The sequence below is a fragment of the Diaporthe amygdali genome, assembly GCF_026229845.1.
Source record: "Diaporthe amygdali strain CAA958 chromosome Unknown NODE_66_length_86194_cov_61_089297, whole genome shotgun sequence".
Classification (NCBI taxonomy): Eukaryota; Fungi; Ascomycota; class Sordariomycetes; order Diaporthales; family Diaporthaceae; genus Diaporthe; species Diaporthe amygdali.
The window spans coordinates 4093-20616 of record NW_026517086.1 but is presented as its reverse complement, the minus strand read 5'-3'; the positions used below and the strand labels follow the sequence as shown (position 1 = coordinate 20616).

The window sequence follows — 16524 nt, the reverse complement described above, 5'->3', positions numbered from 1 at the left end:
TTGAATGGAGCATGGAAAGTGAAAGTGAGGGCTTTTATGCAGCTAGTGGCAATGAGATGCGCTACTTAATTACTTTGCCAGCGCAACGTGTCACATATCAGACCCATAGTGGCTTATCCTGATGCATTTGTGCCATAGGCGCGCGGTTACCGCCCTGTGTGGACCCCAGCGAGCCGTCATATCCGAGGCGCGAACTCGCTTACAGTACTATATGCTATATGCGGACTGAGTATATATGATCGACTCTGCCGATCACAATTTATTTCATTTCAGGATGCTCAAATGCTGACATGGAGAGTAGTGATGAAGCAAAAAACTAAGGGAGCTGAGTAAAAGAGTACCCCAGGACGATATTTGTCCGACAAATGTACCTCGCACCCCTGCATGTATCCCATGGAAATCCTCTACTCCTCTAACCATCGTACAGCATCCTCTGTTACCAAAATTGAGTTCTGTCGGGCCTCATGTGAACATCCAAGACGGAGGCAGTCGTGCTCACAATTACTAATATAATGATTCCAACCTCGCTCGCTCGCTCGCTCAAACACGCACGCATGCTCATCTCAATCAAGTTTCATTCTCGAAACGTGGTTCTAGTTTCGAACTTCAGTGGCTCATCGGCTGCATCTCTTTCATGTCCTGCATGTTAACGAGCATTTTGCCACGCTTCAGACTCCCTGCAAGAGCCTCACCAGCGTATTCACGCATCTCAGCTTCATACACTTCAAGTGCACGCTGCGTAATCCCATGTTTGGCGAGCGCTGCACCAAGTACCGCGGCATCCATTAAAGCGTTGGTGGCACCCATGCCGCCCGTCGGCGGCTGGGCGTGGGCAGCGTCACCGATGAGTGTAACCATGGGACTGAAAGTTGGCGAGGTCTTTGGGGCATCGGATCCTTCGACACCGTTGGTACCCGCGGCATTGCGCCAGTCACGCAAAGGAATCGGAATGATGGAGCTGCGGAGGGACTGGGTCTGTGTGCGGTCCTGGTGTTTCACAAGTGTGCGCAGAGATGGAGCCCAGGATTTCGTCAGGTCCTCGGCCAGGTCGGCGGCGGCGGAGCCATCAAGAGATTTCCAGTCTCTGGATTGTGCCTCGGGCTCGTCGCTGCGCAGATTCAGCGCCCAATAGATGTAATCAAGTGGTATCGACGCTCCGAGGCCTGGGTCGCTGGCTTCGACCTTGGCACGCCCACCGAAGCGCATTGGGTCAAACATGAAAAACATGGGTGAGGTTCGGGGAATGGGATCGACTACAAACGCTATGCTTTCCAGAAGCTCAGCCGCACGAGGGTCGTCCTCATCCGATGCACCCAGAGCTTCATAGAAGGCGGGGGTGAGCGGTGTTTTGCCGAGGACCATTCGCATTCCACAGTCGAGGAGTTGAACATCAGGTACTAGCTGAGAGCGAATTCGTGAGAAGCCACCGTCCGCACCGACAAGGAGCGAGCCCCGGACTGTTGATTTATCCGAGAAGCGCACCAAAACGCCGGAGCTGTCATCGGCTCCATTCGTGTCTCCAGCGGCGCTGAAGGTTTCATATTCAATAATCTCCTTGCCGAACGTGGTAAAATCTTCCAGGCCTCTGAACAGGGCCTGCCGCATCAGCGTGCGGTCTGCTTTCATCGGCTGTTCCTGCATGTCGCGATCGAACTGCTTCATATCAAACCCAGGCAGGAGGGTGCCGGCGAGTGCGTCAAAGCGTCTAGGGGCCACGGGCTGATTATCACCACAAGTTGCGCGCAGAAGATCGAAATGCTTCGGGCTGAGAACCTCACGGCATGACTTGACACCGCGGCCACTGACAACGAAGCGATAGCCTTGGGTCCGATAGGACATTGACTGATCGCGCTCGTATAGGCGAAAAGGCAGCGGCGGTGTAGCGCGTAGGAGCGCATGCGCAAGGAGGAGGGCGGCTGGCCCCGTCCCGGAAATAATGATCGGAAGTGGCGTAGTCTTTGACATAGCTATGATGAGCTTCTTATGTTGGGCCCTCGAAACAAAAATACAGTGTGAGGAAGCAGCCAATCGCTAATGTGATGAGGTGGGACGAGAGGGTGGTGGATATATGAAGCTCTCGGGAACAGCCAAGACAATCTTTTATAATGTCCAATTTGAAACTCGAAAGATGGCTTGCATATGTCAATGATGTCAGAAAGGAGCGTTGTGGCTGATACAAGGCTGTAAGATAGTACTATTCACTATTCATGTCGGTGAGACTCGGACTTTTGGACTTTCGGGTAATCCGGCACACTACCGTCGTGGTCGCTTGTATACTATGTTTTCATTTACCCCAATTCATTCAGGCGGGTCACTCCATATGGTGGTTCTTTCGGTGCTTCGGGATATTGCCATTTGACAAGTTGGCGATGACCCGCTTTATAGAAGGATTTCAGTCGCGAATTTCAAATCTCGATCCCTTAGGATGCGTACTGGAAAGCACCTCTGAATCCATGAGGGATTGTAAAGCAGATCACCCTCGCCAATGAGCTCGGCGAGGGGCGTGAAGACCCGTGGACCGGATCTGCTCTAGTCTGCACTTGGAACTGGCTAGTGCGGATGACTCATTTTTAACTGTTCTCACTACCTACGGTGGCCTATCTGTCATGGAAGACTGCTGGAGTGTTCTAGAGTAACCTTTTAGCTTTATTTGCAGCAGCGTTGTTGATGAAATGCGAAGTAATACCGATTGTTATTCGAGCAAGTGAAAATCCTGTGCGGGAATCTAAATCTACTACATTGTTGTCAAGCCAACTCTGGTCTCCCGGATGCTCACAAATCTCTACACAGCTTTGGAACTTGTCACAGAGGGCTCTGTGTTGAGGTTTTTTGATCATGTGGGAGCTAACATCGGAGCGTGTCAAGTTCCGTGATTGACAAGGTCGATCAACTCGTGGTGTTTCCCTAAAGTCTTGATGCCTTCTTCATAGTGAATATAAAGATGACAGTAGAAAACACGCAACTTACGAACACCGAGGGTGATGGTGAGCAGCCTTCTGCACCTTACGACGGCAGCCCTTTATCAAGAGCTCTAAGCCATGTTGCATCATGAAGTTATCTTGATTTGCTCTCTAGCCTTATCTCACAAACTATCAACCTCCAGTTTCAGATATCTTGAGGGTTTACTTTAACAACCAGGTTTCCTCGACGCCTTGCTTCAAAGCGCAAATGCCTGATATCGGTCAGACGTCAAATCGACACTATGTGGGTCGCCCTGTGTATTCTGGCCCACTGGTCAACGTGTCACACCGCAGCTATCACCAAAAGAAGGCGTATGGCTGCAATTTGACTGTGTTGACTATTTGGGTGTGTGTTGGCTCCCCAGATCTACGTACGTACGGCGTAGCCGATTTGGTGTTTAGGCTGCAGCTGGGCTGCTTACGTAATCCCTACTGGATCCACAGCCCCAGACTATTTGTACCCACTGTCTATGGCAAGCAAAGTACAGCCCCCCCCCCTGTCAGTTAAGTCAGTCCTACGCTAACCACTAAAATTTGCAAATAGGCTTAAGTACTTACTAATACCCTTCTTAATACCTTTATTATTATTGCCTATATAATTAAATTACCTAAATAAGCTAAAAAAAGGCTATTATAATAACTAACTATTACCTATTAAGCACTAAATTATAAATATTATAATATTACCTATAGCTTAACCTTTTACTATTTAATAAATAGCTTAAAACTAAATTCTACTATAATTATAATATAATTTAGTAATATTATAAATAAATTATACTTTTAAATATTATAGCCTTAAATATATTATTATTTTTACTATTAAATAGTATTATTTTTAAATAATAAGCTTTTAAAATTAATAGTATTTTTTCTTTAAAATAAAACTATTTAATTTAATTAATATTTAATTTATATAATTTAAATACTTAAAAATCTTTTCTTTAAAAAGCTTAATATATATTTTAATAAAATATAGTATTTCTTTTTTAATTATTATTAAACTAAGCTAAAAAAATGGATTATATAAAATACGTTTATTATTAAATAAATAGTATTAGTTTAAAATAGCTTTTTAGTAATTAATTTAAGTATTTACCTTAAATAGCTATAAAGCTCTTAATTAATTATTACTATATATTACTTAAAATATTATTATCTTAAACGCTTTTTAAATATAAACCTGCTTACTAAGTTTATTAGTTAAAAACTAATTATAATTATTATATTTTAACTGCTTTTATTTAAACGTTTTATATAAACTTTAAGCAATATTATATATAAATATTACTTTTACTTTTAATATATTTAAACTTAAAAACAGCCTTCCTTAATACAACCTTTTATAGAAATTAAATAACGCTAATAATTATAGTTATAGTAATAACTACTTTAAATTTACAATTAAATAGCTTTAAAAGCTAATTAAAAATATTAACTGCTTGCGCTTATAAATTAATAAATAGGTTTAATAAAATACTAAAATAAAGAAACTTAAAGAAAAAGTTATAACTTTTTAAGTTGCTACTAATATTATTAGTATTTTAATTTTATAAAAAAAAATATAAGGCTAAATAGCTTAATACTTTATAATAAAACCTTTAAATAATTATAAGTATATCTTATATAGATTAAAGCTTATTAACGCTTTAACTAAATAAACAATTAACTAAATAAGAAATAAATTATATATATTACTTTATTTTTTAAAGAATGCGCTTTTACTTAGTTTAAACTATACTTTATAAACTTTATTAGTGCTAAAGTATTTAATAAATGCAAATTTAAAATATAGGAAATTTTTAAGAAATATAAAAACTATAAAAATACTTTAAAAACCCTATTTTAAAACCTTAATAAAGAATAATAAGCTAAAAGGGAATTATTTAAACTAAAATAATATAATAATCACAGCTAGTTCCTAACTGATAAACTTAGTAAGCGGGTTTATATTCAGGAAACGTTTAAGGTAGCAATATTTTAAGCAATATGTAACAATAGTAGATTAAAAGCTTTATAGCTATTTTAAGTAAATACTTAGATTAACTGCTAAAAAGCTGTTTTAAGCTAATACTATCTACTAGTAATAAGCGTAATTTATATAGTTTATTTCTTTAGCTAAAGCAATGAAAGTATTACTTTAGGCGGCTTACTTAGAGCGTTGCTTATTTGGAGCGATAGGAGCGTTAGATTATTTAGATTATTTAGAGTAAAGCATTACTTTAGTTATTTTAGTTATCCTTTTATTTTATTATATAACCTGCTTTTATTATATAGTAAATCCTTTTAAGCTTATCCTATTAGCCTATAAAGTTTATCTATGCTTTTAGGGAACTAATAGTACTTCCTTAGTTCTATTCCTATTATATTTGTAATATTATTCCTTTTTTTTATTACTTTTTTATTTTTAAAGAATTTAAGTAAGTTTTTTTTCTTTTTTATTTTCTTTTATATATTTGTTATATTTATTTTGCTAATAATTATGTTATTGTGTATAGAGAAACTGCGTTTTAAGAAATTAGATTAGTATAATTAACTATTTACGTTTATTAAGTTATTAGGTTTTAAAGTTATACTTTATTTGTTTTATTTTGTAAAGGGGTAGTTTTATTAAATAATAAAGGGTATTTTCTATTATTCTGTTTATATTAAGTAAGGTAAAAGGTATAATAGCTTTAAGGTGCTAATAAGTGTTTATAAGTTTTAGTTTTCCTTATTTTTTTGTTTTCTTTTTTTTTTTTTTTTTTTAACTATTTCTTTAGTATTTTAGGTTATTATAAAAGAAAAGAAGTTGCATTTTTAAAAGCTTAAAGCTTAAAAAGCCTTATATAAGGCTTATTATTAGGTAAGTAAGGTAATAGCTTATTTAAATTATTTATATTGTTAAAGGGAGTTTTTAGTTTATTATAGGGCTAGTTTAGTAAATAAAGGTTTAGTTGCTTTAGATATATTTAAAAAGGCTAATTATATTAAGGCTATTAACTAAATTATAGCTAAAGAGTTTAAAGCTATTTTTAATATTTAATAGAATAAGGGTTTTAGTATTATAAATTAAAGTTTTATAATAAAGTTTGCTAATATAGATTTTTTTAGCTAATTATTTAATAATATACTTAAAGTGCTTTTTAATAGTTTACTAGGTTTTAAATAAGTTTTTATAAATTATTTTTATTATTATAATTCTTTTATTTAATTAAATATTTTATTATTTTTCTATATATTTAATAGTTTAAAATGTATTTTATTTTATATTTTAGTTTATAGTTATTAAATTTAATACTAATAGCTAATATTATATTAGCTAATATAAGTTTTAATATAAAAATATAAAAAATTAAATAAATTTTTATTCCTTTTAATAATATAAGTTTATAATTTATTTCTAATATTTTTTCTTTAACTTTAAATAGTTTAATTTTTTTAAAATTAAGTTTATTACTAAATTACTTAGTTTTAATTTATTTTTTATAAAATAAGTAAACTATATTTTTTCTTTTAAAAGTTAATTCTTTTAATTTTTATTAATTTACTTATTTTACTATATATTTTTAAATAAATCTTAAATCTACTATAATTTTTTTATAAATATTTTTAATTTATTTTATATAGTTAGTAGCTTATAATACTTTTATATTAAAAATTAAGTATTAATAAATATTTAAATTAAATCTATAATTAGTATAAAATAGCAAAATATTAATAATATATATATTTATACTATTATATATAAATTATATTAATAATAATAATAATATTTAATTATTTTACTAATAGTTAATATAATAGCATATATATTATTTTAATATTTAGTTAAATTATTTTATTTGCTTATTTATTTATAAATATACTATTATTAAAAGTTTATATTTAGTTTTTAATTATTTTATTAAAAAAAACTAAAAGTTTAATATAAATAGTTTATTTTAGTTAAATATAATTTTATCTAATAATTTATATTAGCTAATAATTATCTTAAAGAATATATAGATAAATTCTTTTACTATACTAGCTTTTTTATAAAGTATAAAGTATATATACTTTATAAATTTATTTATTATAACTAAAATACTATTATAACTAATTTTTATTATTAGTTTTTTAAATAAAAAAAGCTTAATAATAAAGTTTAAGCTAATTAATTTTTATAGTCTATTTAGTATTAATAATAGTTATAATAGCTTATATAGTTTATATTTTATAGGCTTACTTTTATTATAAAGGTTATATTTATTAATAACTTAAACTACTTTTTATTTTATATTAAAAAAGTTTTAATATTGTTTTAGCTTTAAATATATAACTTAAATACTTTAATAGCTATATACTAGTACTTTATAAAGTTTTTTAATAACTTTTTTTTAAAAAGCTACTAAAAAGTAATATTTTCCTTTATAAAATAAAGTTTTATTTATATCCTATAGCTGCTTTTTTTTATTATTTAAAATATTTTTATAGCTTTATTTTACTTAATTAAGTTAGTTTATAATAAACTATATTTAATAAGCTATTACAATTTATTATTTTAATAAGTTGTTTTTTAATTAGTTTATAGCAAATCGCTTTTTTAAGCACCTTATACTTAAGCTTTTATTTAAGTTTTTATAAAGTATTATATAAGTTTTAAATAAAATCTTTTACTAATAATTTAACTATTTATTAAAAGTATTTACTTTTTTATTTTTAAATCCTTTTTAATATATAATTTTAGTATTAAACTATAAAAAGTATTTTAATTATTAAATTTACTATTTATTAAGTTTTTTAATAGTTATAAAATATATTAGGTTTTTATAGTTTATAAATATTTATACTTAGTATTTTACTTTAATTAAATAATATTTTTATTTTTTAAATACTTTAATAATTATTATTAGTTCTTTATTATATATTAAGTAGTTTAATTTAAGTTTATTAAGTTTTTATAAAAAAAATATAATAGGGTAGAATTATTTTTATTTATTATATTATCTTAATTTTCTTTTAATAATAAAGTTTAAAATATTAATACTTATTTTATAAACCTTTTTAAGGTTTACTTTTATAAGTATAAGTTTTAAAAAAATTTATTCCTTAATTTTATTAAATATATTTTTTTTTTTTTTTTCCTATTTAAAAAGTTAATTCTTTTTAATAAAGTTAGTTAATAATATAAATAACTTTTTATAGTTTTTAATATATTATTAGTAAAAATTAATATAACCTTAAAAGCTTTTAACTTTTTTAATATTAGTTAAAGTTGGCTAATCTTTAATTACTATAATTTTAAAAGCTTATATTCTAATTTCTCCTAATTAGATTATATATCTAAAAAAGTTAATTTTTTATATATAAAAATAACTCTTTTTTAGTTTTATTAAAAGTTTAGTATTTTAAAAAGTTTAAAAAACTTAATATATATACTATTTATATTACTTAAGCGTTTTTAAAAAAATTAAAATATTATTTAAATAAATTACTACAAAGTAGTTAAAGTATTTTTATAAAATATTATTAATTATTACTTAAAAAAAAGTAGGTATATTAATAAAGCTAAAAGGTATAATTAAATATTTAAAATAATTATACTTTATTTTAAAAATAGTTTTCTATTTTTCTTTATATTTTATTTTAATAAAGTTATAAATACTTTTAAAATTTAGTATTATAAATTATTATACTTTTTAAAGTTTATTATATAATTCTTTAATAAATAAAAAGGAGTACTAATTTTTAATTATAATTTTATTAAGCTATTAATAATTTATATAAAAGTATAGTTTTTTATTTTTTTTAAATATAAAAAAAATAAAGTAGCCTATAGATAATATAAATAATTAGATATATTCTTTTTTTAAATTATTATTAAAGTATTTTTATAGTATTTTAAGCTATTTTTTATTAAAGTTATAAATCTTATAAAATTTAAAGTGATTTTTTTTTTTAAAAATATTTTATAGTTTTACTAATTATATTTAAATAGTTTAATATTAAGTATTATTTAAAATAGCTTTAAGTATTTTTAGTATTTTTTTAGAATTTATTTTAAATTATTTATTTTTTTTTATTATTATATAAAATAGATAAACTTTTTAAGTAATAGCTATATTATTTTATAGTATACTAAATATTATTATTTCTATATTTTTTATATTTGCTACTATATTATTTAGGCTAACTGCTTTATTTTTCCTTTAGTTTATAACAGATTAAAATACTATTATTATTTATTTAATTTATTTAAAGGGTTAGCTATTCTTACTTTAATAACTAAATCCTTTTTTTATTTTTAAAAAGGTTTACTATATAAATTTATATAAGTGCTAATATTATAGCTATTTTTAAAAACTAAATTTATTTTTTTATTTTTAATTTTCCTATTTATTAATTAGTTTTAATAAATTTAGCTAATAGTTTAGTTAATTTAAGGGTTACTTTTTTTAAGCTATAAAATTTTTAGTATAATTTTATATTTTGCTATATTTATAATATTAAATTAAATAATTTTTTTATAATTATTAAAAATAATTAGTAAATAATTAGTTTTTATATTAATAATTTTATTTTTATAAAGTACCTTTTATTTATTAATAATATTAAATATATAAAGTTTTATTTTTTATTATTATAATATTTTATATTAGTTTATTATTATTAATAATATAAAGTTTTTTTATATTTTACTATTTAAAAGTGCTATAAGGGGTTATTATTTAATTTATAGTATAATTTTTATATATTTGTATTTTTTAATATTTATTATATAAAGAAACCTTTTTATATTAGTTAAAGCTAGTTAAGGCTTGTTTAAATTTAGTTTTAATTGTTTTTTATTATTTAGTTTTTTATTAAAATTTTTTTAATTTATTAAATAGCTCTTTATATAAGCCCTTTTACTGCCTTTAATACTTATATTATAATAATAAGGTTTTTTAGTATTATATTTTTTTTATTAAGCAGTAAAATTATATTAAATTAGTAATATTAATATTAGTTTTAAAGTTTTAATTTAAAATATATTTAATAATTAATTTATAAATAATATTTTTATAGTTTAAGGTTTTATAAATAATATAAAGGGTAATTTATTTAAAGTTTAAGGATTATATATTTTTAGTTTAAAAAGTATTATTAAATATTCTAATATTATAATTTCTTTTACTTATAAAGCTTTACTATTTTTATTATATTTAGCTATTTAAAAAAGAAATTCTCTTTAATTTTATTTACATAGTATATCTTATACCTATTAAAAATATATAAAGCTTATAAGATTTCCTTATAATTTAAATACTAATAATATATTTAAGGGTTGTTATTAGGAAAATATACTAATAGTAGTATAAAAAGTCTTTTATAAACTGCTAATATTATTATACTTTTATCTTATTTTAAAATTACAATTTAAATAATACTAGTATTAAATATTATAAAAAGTATTTTATTTACCTGCTTATAAAGGTTTTAGTTTTTTAAATTTAAAAGTATTATTTAATTAGTACTAATTATAATTATAAATAGCTTTTATTTTATTATTATAAAAGTTTTTTATTTTTTAAGTGCTTTTAAGAATTATTTTAATACTTTTTTATTTAAAAAGTATATATTATAATTATTTTTATAATATACTATTTAGCTTATAAATATATAGTTTTTTATAAGTTTTTTAATAGTTAAATTAATCTATTATTACTTTAATACTAATTTCCAATTATTCTTTTTTTTATTTTAATAATCTTATATAAAATATTCTTTTTTATTATAATTATAGCATTTAATATTTTTTTTAAGTTTTTTTTAAATAATATTAAGTTTTATTAAATTTAAATACTACTTATTAGCTATTATTTATAGCTAGTATTATTTTTTAAAGTTTAGCTTATTTTACTAGTAAAAAGGATATATTAAGTTTTACCCCTTTTTTTTAAGTTTGTATTTATAAATTTAGTTATTAATTTAAATAGCTAATTTTATATATTAAATAAAATTATTTAGTTAGTTTAGTTTAAATAGTTTATTTTTTACTTTATTTTTTAACCTATTATAAAATATAAAGATCTTTATAATATTAATATAGTTGATTTTAGTATAGATTTAGTAGAACTTTATAGTATAAGTTATAGCAGGTCTTTTTTAGTATAGTTTTATAAATTCCTTTTTTGCTTATTATTCCTTATTTAGGTTTTAAAAAAGTAATTTAAGGGTAAGCTTATAATTTTTAAAGTTATTAAAGATATTTTAAGTTTTTTATTTATATTATTTAAACTTATTTTTTTTAAAGAAGTTTATAAAGTAAAGTTTAAATTATATTAAAGCTTATTTTTTTAAAAAAAAGGCTATATATATAATTTATTTTCTATTAGATTAATTATTAAGGCTATAAAAGTGCTAGTAAGCCTTAACTTAAGTAAGGTAGGCTTATAACTATCCTAAAGAACTATTATAAGAGGTTAAGTTAATAAGCTTAATAGATTTTTTAAATTTAACTAAGATATTAATAATATTAGTAGCACTTTAAAGTATTTTAACCTTAACTTTAAATTTTTCTATTTTATTATTCTAACTAACTTATTTTTAAATATAAATATAAAGTTTTTTAATCTCTTTAACTATTTTAAAGTACTAGGCTTATAAAAGTTTAAAGTTATTATTATTTAATTTTTATTAAAGGTTTTTTTAAATATAGCTAAAAGATATATTAAAATAAAGGTAGTAACTATATAAGTTATTATTTAAGGTTTATATAAAACATTTAAATAAAAGTAGTTAAAATATAATAATTATAATTAATTTTTAGCTAATAAACTTAGTAAACAAGTTTATATTTAAAAAATATTTAAAATAGCAATATTTTAAGTAATATATAATAATAATAGATTAAAAGCTTTATAGCTATTTTAAATAAATACTTAGATTAATTATTAAAAAGCTATTTTAAGCTAATACTATTTACTAGTAATAAGCGTAATTTATATAATTTATCTTTTTAGCTAAAGTAATAGAAATATTACTTTAAACAGTTTATTTAAAGTATTACTTACCTAAAGCAATAAAAGCGTTAAATTATTTAAATTATCTAAAGCAAAACATTGCTTTAATTATTTTAGTTATCCTTTTGCTTTATTATATAACCTGCTTTTATTATATAGCAAATCCTTCCAGGCCTACCCTGCTAGCCTATAAGGTTTATTTACACCTTTAAGGGACTAATAGTACTTCCCTAATTCTATTCCTATCACATTTATAATAAATAAAAGAAATTAGCTTTATTTTATACTATAAAATTTTAATAAATTTGCATTAAAATTAATTCTATAAATAATATTAAAATCTTTATATTTTATTAAAAATTAAAAAAAAATAAAAGATAATTTAGTTAAATATAACTAACTTAGTAATTTTTTATAATATATTAAATTAACTATTAAAATTAATAATAAGCTTTATAAATAATATTTAAAAAAGAAAAGTAATAGTATAAAAAACTTTTAATAAAATAGTAATAAAGTAAATATAGAAAAATATTATTAGCTTAGAATTATAGTATATAGATAGTACTTAGGCTTAATAAAACTTAATATTATTTAAAAAAAGAATAAAAAGAATATTAAATATTATAATTATAGTAAAAAAGAATATTTTATATAGAAATATAAAAGTAAAAAAAAAAAGAAAAATTAAAAGCTAGTATTAAAGATATAATAAGCTAATATTGCTAAATAATAGTAAATACTTAAAAACTATATAAAAAAAAGCTAAATAGAATACTTTAATAATTATTATAAAATATACTTATCTAATAAAAAAGCCTTAAAATAGTTTTTTAAAGTATTTAAAGGATTAAAAATACTTATTATAGTAGAATAAAAGCTTATAATAATAGCTATAAAAATTAATATAATAATACTTTTAAATTTATAAAACTAGAACTTTTATAAGTATATAAGTAAAGTACTTTTAATAGTATTTAAAATAAACGTTATTTAAATTATAATTTTAAAATAAAATAAAAGTATAGTAATAATAATAGCTTATAATAAACTACTTAAACTATTATTTATATATTTTTTAATAAATAATTTAAAAATATATAACTAATACTTTTATTATAAGAATATTTTATAAGCCTTTTATATATTTAATTAATATAAAATATATTATATTAATAAAGTTAAAGAAAATTTTTTTTTAAATAATATAAAATAATAAAAATAATTTAATTTTATAAAAAAAAAAACTATATTTTTAAATAATATAAAAATATATATTTAAAAAAGGATATATTATTTTAAAATTATAATAAAATTATTTTTTAAAATATTTATAAAACTTTAAATTATAGTAATAGTGCTTTTAATTAAATTACTAAATTTATTTTAAATTAAAATTTTAAAATTAGTATTAATAATATTATATAAATATAATTTTATTATTTAATTTTAAAAATATATAATTAAAAGATTTTATAATAGTAGTAATTATATTAAAAGTAATATAAAAGCTTATTAAAAGAGTTATTAATAAAATTAAAAATATTTTAATTTAAAATTAAATAATAAAAAATAATAAAAGTTGCTTTTAAATAAGCTTTAAATAATTATAAAAAAATTTAAGAAAAAGTTTTTTTATATAATAAATAGTAGAAAATATAAGTATATAAAGATTATAATATAAATTAAATAAAAGCTATTTATAATACTTTTAAATAATAAAATATAAAAAAACTTTATTTTATTTATAATAATAAATTAATATAAACTATTATAGTAAATAAAAAAAAAACTTTATTTATTTAATATAATTAATAAATAAAAAGTACTTTATAAAAATAAAATTATTAATATAAAAATTAATTATTTTTAAGTTTTTTTTAATAACTAAAAAAAAATTATTTAATTTAATATTATAAATATAGTAAAATATAAGCTGATATTAAGAATATTATAGTTAAAAAAAAGTAATTTTTAAATTAATTAGATTATTAATTAAATATTTTAAAATATTAATTTAAAATAAAAAATAATTAAAAATAAAAAATTAAATTTAGTTTTTAAAAATAATAATAAGGCTTATATTTATATAAATTTATATATATAATAGTAATTAGTAATAAAATTTAAAAAAAATAAAAAGTAGTTAGTATATATAATATAGTAAAGAGTAAAAAAAATTTAAGTAATAATAAAATAATTATATTATTTATTAAAAATTTTAAAAATAATAATAATATTTTTAAAAGGAATTTTATAATAAATAAAGTAATAATAATAATTTTTATATATAAAAATAATATAATTATTATTAAAAAAGTTTATTTACTTTATATAAAAAAATAAAGAAAATAATAATTTAAAATATATTTTAAAAAAGTATTAAAAATATTTAAAATTATTTTAAATAATATTTAATATTAAACTATTTAAATATAGTTAATAGAATTATAAAATATTTTTAAAAAAAAGAATTTAATTAAAGTTTTATAAAATTTATAAATTTAATAAAAATTAATTTAAAGTATTATAAGATTATTTAAAAAAAAACTTTAAAAAAGAATATATTTAACTTTTTATATTATTAGCTAAATACTTTATTTTATTTATATTTAAAAAAAATAATAAATTATACTTATATATAAATTATTAATAATTTAATAATATTATAATAAAGAATTATTATTTTTTTTTATTTATTAAAAAATTATATAATAAATTTTAAAAAGCTAAATAGTTTATAGCTTTAAACTTAAAAAAAGTATATAATTTTATTAAAATAAAAAAAGAAAAAAAATAAAAAATTATTTTTAAAATAAAGTATAATTATTTTAAATATTTAGTTATATTTTTTAGTTTTATTAATATATTAGCTTTATTTTAAGTTATAATTAATAATATTTTATAAAAGTATTTTAATTTTTTTATAATAGCTTATTTAAATAATATTTTATTTTTTTTTAAAAATATTTAAAAAATATAAATAATATATATATTAAGTTTTTTAAACTTTTTAAAAAGTTAAGTTTTTAATAAAACTAAAAAAAAATTACTTTTATATATAAAAAGTTAACTTTTTTAAATATATAATTTAATTAAAAAAAACTTAAATATAAAACTTAAAAATTATAATAATTAAGAATTAATTAACTTTTATTAATATTAAAAAAGTTAAAAAATTTTAAGGTTATATTAACTTTTATTAATAATTTATTAAAAACTATAAAAATATTTTAAAACTTTTAATAAATTTTATTAAAAAAAATTAACTTTTTTATTAAAATAAAATAAAATAATAAATATTTAATAAAATTAAAAAATAAATTATATTAAAACTTATATTTATAAAAGTAAATTTTAATAAAGTTTATAAAATAAATATTAATACTTTAAATTTTATTATTAAAAAAAAATTAAAATAATAAAATAAATAAAAATAATTTTATTTAATTATATTTTTTTTATAAAAACTTAATAAATCTAAATTTAACTATTTAATATATAATAAAGAATTTATAGTAATAATTAAAGTATTTAAAAAATAAAAATATTATTTAATAAAAGTTAAATATTAAATATAAATATTTATTAATTATAAAAATTTAATTTATTTTATTATTATTAAAAAATTTAATAAATAATAAATTAAATAAGTAAAATTTTTTTTATAATTTAATATTAAAATAATTTATTAAAAAGAATTTAAAAATAAATAAATAAATATTTTTAATAAAAGGCTAAATTATTAATAAAAAGTATTTTTTAAAATATAAATAATATTATATATTAATAATAATAAAAGTTTAAAAATAAAATAATATTAATTAATTATTATTTATAAAATATAGCTTTAAAAAAACTTAATTAATAAAGTTAAATAATAATATAATAATATTTTAAATAATAAAAAGATATAATTATAAAATATTAATAATATATTATTTTATAAAAATAAATATTATTTATTAATAACTTTTTAAAAAAAAGTTATTATAAAACTTTATAAAGTATTAATATATAAATATTAAAATATTTATATTATATATTTAAAATTAAAAAAATATTAAAACTTTTTTAATATATAAAAAAAAATTATTTAAATTTTTAAAAAGTATAATATTTATAATAAAAGCTAATTTATAAAATATAAATTATATAAGCTATTTTAATTATTATTAATATTTAAAAAATTATAAAAATTAATTAATTTAAACTTTATTATTAAGCTTTTTTTATTAATAAAACTAATAATTAAAATTAAATATAATAATATTTTAATTATAATAAATAAATTTATAAAATATATTTATTTTATATTTTATAAAAAAACTAATATAATAAAAAAACTTATTTATATTTTTTTAAAAATTATTATTAATTAATATAAACTATTTAAAAAAGTTATTTTAAATAAAAATAAATTATTTATATTAAACTTTTAATTTTTTTTAATAAAATAATTAAAAATTAAATATAAATTATTAATAATAATATATTTATAAATAAATAAATAAATAAAATAATTAAATTAAATATTAAAATAATATTTATATTATTATATTAATTATTAATAAAATAATTAAATATAACTTTTATTA

General features: G+C 19.7%; 1 protein-coding gene across 1 annotated transcript; it reads right to left on the bottom strand.

The window, feature by feature from the left end:
• Positions 1-606: 606 nt before the first annotated feature.
• Positions 607-1965, bottom strand: J7T55_000440 (uncharacterized protein; the record flags this gene model as incomplete). The annotated part of the gene is made up of 1 exon (XM_053136134.1): positions 607-1965. The coding sequence occupies one exon, from the start codon at positions 1963-1965 to the stop codon at positions 607-609; it is 1359 nt and encodes a 452-aa protein (XP_052986237.1).
• Positions 1966-16524: the final 14559 nt, after the last annotated feature.